At 54.4% G+C, this 3,283-nt stretch overlaps 1 protein-coding gene across 5 annotated transcripts in view; it reads left to right on the top strand.

Annotated features, from left to right (window-relative positions):
• Positions 1-3,271, top strand: part of abhd2b (abhydrolase domain containing 2, acylglycerol lipase b) — a 9,734-nt gene extending 6,463 nt beyond the window's left edge. For all 5 annotated transcript variants that reach the window (XM_016569890.1, XM_016569889.1, XM_016569888.1 and 2 more), the window contains one exon: positions 2,816-3,271. In XM_016569890.1, coding sequence (XP_016425376.1) covers positions 2,816-2,982 — 167 coding nt within the window. In that variant the 3' untranslated portion in view covers positions 2,983-3,271. The remainder of the gene's footprint in view (positions 1-2,815) is intronic.
• The last annotated feature ends 12 nt before the right edge of the window (positions 3,272-3,283 follow it).

The raw sequence follows: 3,283 nt of genomic DNA, 5'->3' as shown, positions 1-3,283 counted from the left end.
CACAAGCAGGACCTGCTCCTCGTCCTCCCTGATCTTGCACAGCGTATGTGCGAGAAGGCTCATTGACGGAAACGCATACTTGCGCAGGCCCCGTGGCCAGCTGAGTGCCAGCTGGACCGTCTGGGGATGGAGTCTCCATTCGAACCACAGCAATGGTCTGTGGTGCGGAAGGATCGACACATGAAAGTACGCATCCTTCAGGTCGATCGCTGCAAACCAATCTCAGGGATGGATGCACCCAAAGATGCATTTCTGCGTCAACATCCTGAACGGTAACCGGTGAAGGGCCCAGTTCAAGACACGCAGGTCCAAAGATCGGTTGTAACCCATCACCTTTCTTGGGTACAATGAAGTAGGGGCTGTAAAACCCCTGTCTTCATATCGGCTGGAGGGACCGGCTCTATCGCATCCTTCGCCAGTAGGACTGCGATCTCCACACCCCAGCGAGACGGGTTGGGTAGCCAGGCACCCAGACACTGTACAAGCTGGACCAGCGGGACCACCGACGCACCCGCAGAGGGGCAGCGAGGTGGAATGCAGGGACCTGGTCTGTGAGCGGACCGAAGAGAGGTCTGAGTGTGCGGTGCAACGCTTACCTGGTTCCACGGTTTGGCAGAGGGTGCGTGAGTAGGGCCTTTGATGATGCTCTCGAACCACCCGCTGCTGCCTGCTGGCGAGAGAGGAGGATGAGTGTGGTCCAGTGTTGGTCCGTCCACGACTCTCCATGCCCTCTTGGGACCCAGAGACAGAGAAAACTGCTCTTTTGTCGAGATTTTTGGAAACAAGATTCTCCACCCGGCCCTCCTCTGGGGGAGGGAGAGGTGCATTCACCATCCCCCGAAGAGCAGATCCCTCTCTCTCTGGGTCGCCCGTCCCGGGGCCTCTTGCTCTTCCGCTCACCGCCAGGTTTGACGGGGGCCTGGACGGGCGGGGCGGCCTGCCTATATCCAGCTACACGGCGCCGCTTGCTCGAGGCTGCTGCGGCGCGGGGGTGGACGCAGGGGGCCGCCCTCGGCCATGAGCAGGCTGGGGTGCTGCAGCCGTCGGATGGGTGGAGGCAACAGCTGCCCGCCGGGGCAGGATGTATCGGATCGCCTCAGTCTGCTCCTGTGCAGCTGAGAACTGCTGGGCTATGTTCTCGACTGCGTCGCCGAAGAGGCCGGTCTGGGACACAGGGACCTTGAGGAACTAAACTTGTCGGCGTCCCTCATGTCTACCAGACACAGCCAGAGGTGACGCTCCTGGACCACAAGTGTGGACATCGCACGACCCAGAGAACTCGCAGTGACCTTCGTCGCTCGGAGCTCTTTCAGAGCTTCCGGATCATGACCACCCTCGGGCAGGTCCCTCAGCGCTTTAGCCTGAAGAACTTGCAGTAACACTGTAGCGTGTACGGGCGGAGGCAGCTTCTCCACAGGCCGCATAAGCATCGCCGGACAGACCAGACGAGTACCTACAGACTCGGGAGGAGAGGCACAGTTTGCTCTGCTGAGTGGAGACGGTATTAGGACACAACTGCATCGCAACCGACCGCTCCACCGGGAGGACCCCCGTATACCCCCTAGCTGCACCACCGTACACCAGGGCGGGGCGCTGAGAACCAACACGGGCCACCCCGAAGAACCAATCGTCCAACCTTGAGGGCTCGGGACACGGTGGAGGTCTCTACTCTAGCCCTACCCTCACGGCGGCCCGGGAAAGCATAGCCGTCATTTCCGGATCCGATTCAGGCATTGCTACAGTCCCGGAGGGCAGCAGCGCAGCCGAATCTTCCTCTCCAGAAAGCTCCGGCACACCCTCTGATGCAGCGATCGACATCCGATCGTTGGGAGGAGCGCCGAAGGATACTGCTGGTATGCTCCCTGTAGAGGACCCAACACGTTCCTTTGGCAGCTCAACTGATTGCAGATTGCAAGAGAAGCGATGGTCCCCCGAGGCTTGGTTCCCTGGAGGGTTTGCAATCCATGTTACCCTTAACTTGGCCAGCAACTCCGAGATGGTCGTCTTCCCGCAATGAGAACATGACTCATCCACGAACGCCACCTCAGCGTGCTTAATGCCCAGACACGTGAGGCAGCGATCGTGACCATCACCCGACGCCAGGTAACGACTGCATCCAGAAACGCACGGGTGATATGTTGTCTGTAGCAAGACGCAACGTCATCTTTACAAAGACGTAATGTCGAGTTTGCCAGACGCAATGTTGTCTTTAAAAAGACGCACCCGTGAATGCTCTTTTAGGGAAAAAAGCTCTTTTAGCGTGCTGAAGAGCAGAGGGGAGATGGCCGCCTGCAACACAAACGGGGGCCTGATGTGTGCATCCCACTCGACACGGGAAACCACCACCGCTGAAGCGCCGTACCGCCAACTCGAAGAGCTCTCAAAGAGCGTGCTGAACTCGTTCAGTCTTCTCTCAGTAGAAGTCAGGAGCAGAACGATATGACCGCTCGGCTCCGAAACGAAAAGCTGAGTATGCGTTGCACCTGCTGCTTAGTTATACTCGCGCTGCGATCAGCGGCAGCTGGATGCAATCATCGCATGCCAATGTGTATTGGCTCGTTTAGTTTACACTCGAAGTGGATTGGTCTCTCTAATCGAGATCCCAGTGACGTCGAGAGTGACCGACTGAAAGGGAGCATACAGTGCAGCAAGTGTAGTCCAATTCCTAAAATAATGACTCTTATGAGTTGGTACTTAGTGAATCAAAAACATACATCTAGAATGAATGGCTTCCTCTAAAATGATTGTGTAAAGACAGTAAAATAGCTTTCAATGTGTTCCTAAAATAGGATAAATCTCTATTGTCTCCCCACAGAAAAGAAGCAAAATGTGATCTTCACTCTGACACTACATGGAGGTCATCTCGGCTTCTTTGAAGGCGCTGTTCTTTTTCCTCAACCTCTTTCCTGGATGGACAAAGTCATAGTTAGTTATGCCAACGCTATCTGTCAATGGGAGAAACACAGGCCGCAGTGCCAGTAGGAAAAATAATGCCTTGTGCAACACTAAGCATAACACTTTATGGTGTTCTCGTTTTCTCTGACTTGAGGTTAGATGATGGTTTCTAAATGTCTGACTTACCAGAGTTTGCTCTGACCTTCAAGCAGGAATTTGAGAGAAAGCACATATGGTAATAAATTACACTTACCATAAGTTGAGTCAGATGTCAATGGTGTATCACTACAAAGCCTGACAAACTGTGCAGAGGGATTCATAAAATGTTTTTGAAAAAGGTTATAGTGAACCTTGGGGAAAAAACATACTTGGTAAAAGGAGATGGTAA

This window comes from Sinocyclocheilus rhinocerous, unplaced genomic scaffold (assembly GCF_001515625.1).
Source record: "Sinocyclocheilus rhinocerous isolate Xijiao unplaced genomic scaffold, SAMN03320098_v1.1 scaffold200, whole genome shotgun sequence".
Lineage (NCBI taxonomy): Eukaryota > Metazoa > Chordata > Actinopteri > Cypriniformes > Cyprinidae > Sinocyclocheilus > Sinocyclocheilus rhinocerous.
The sequence above is the reverse complement of the archived record's forward strand: the minus strand, read 5'-3'. Positions and strand labels throughout refer to the sequence as shown.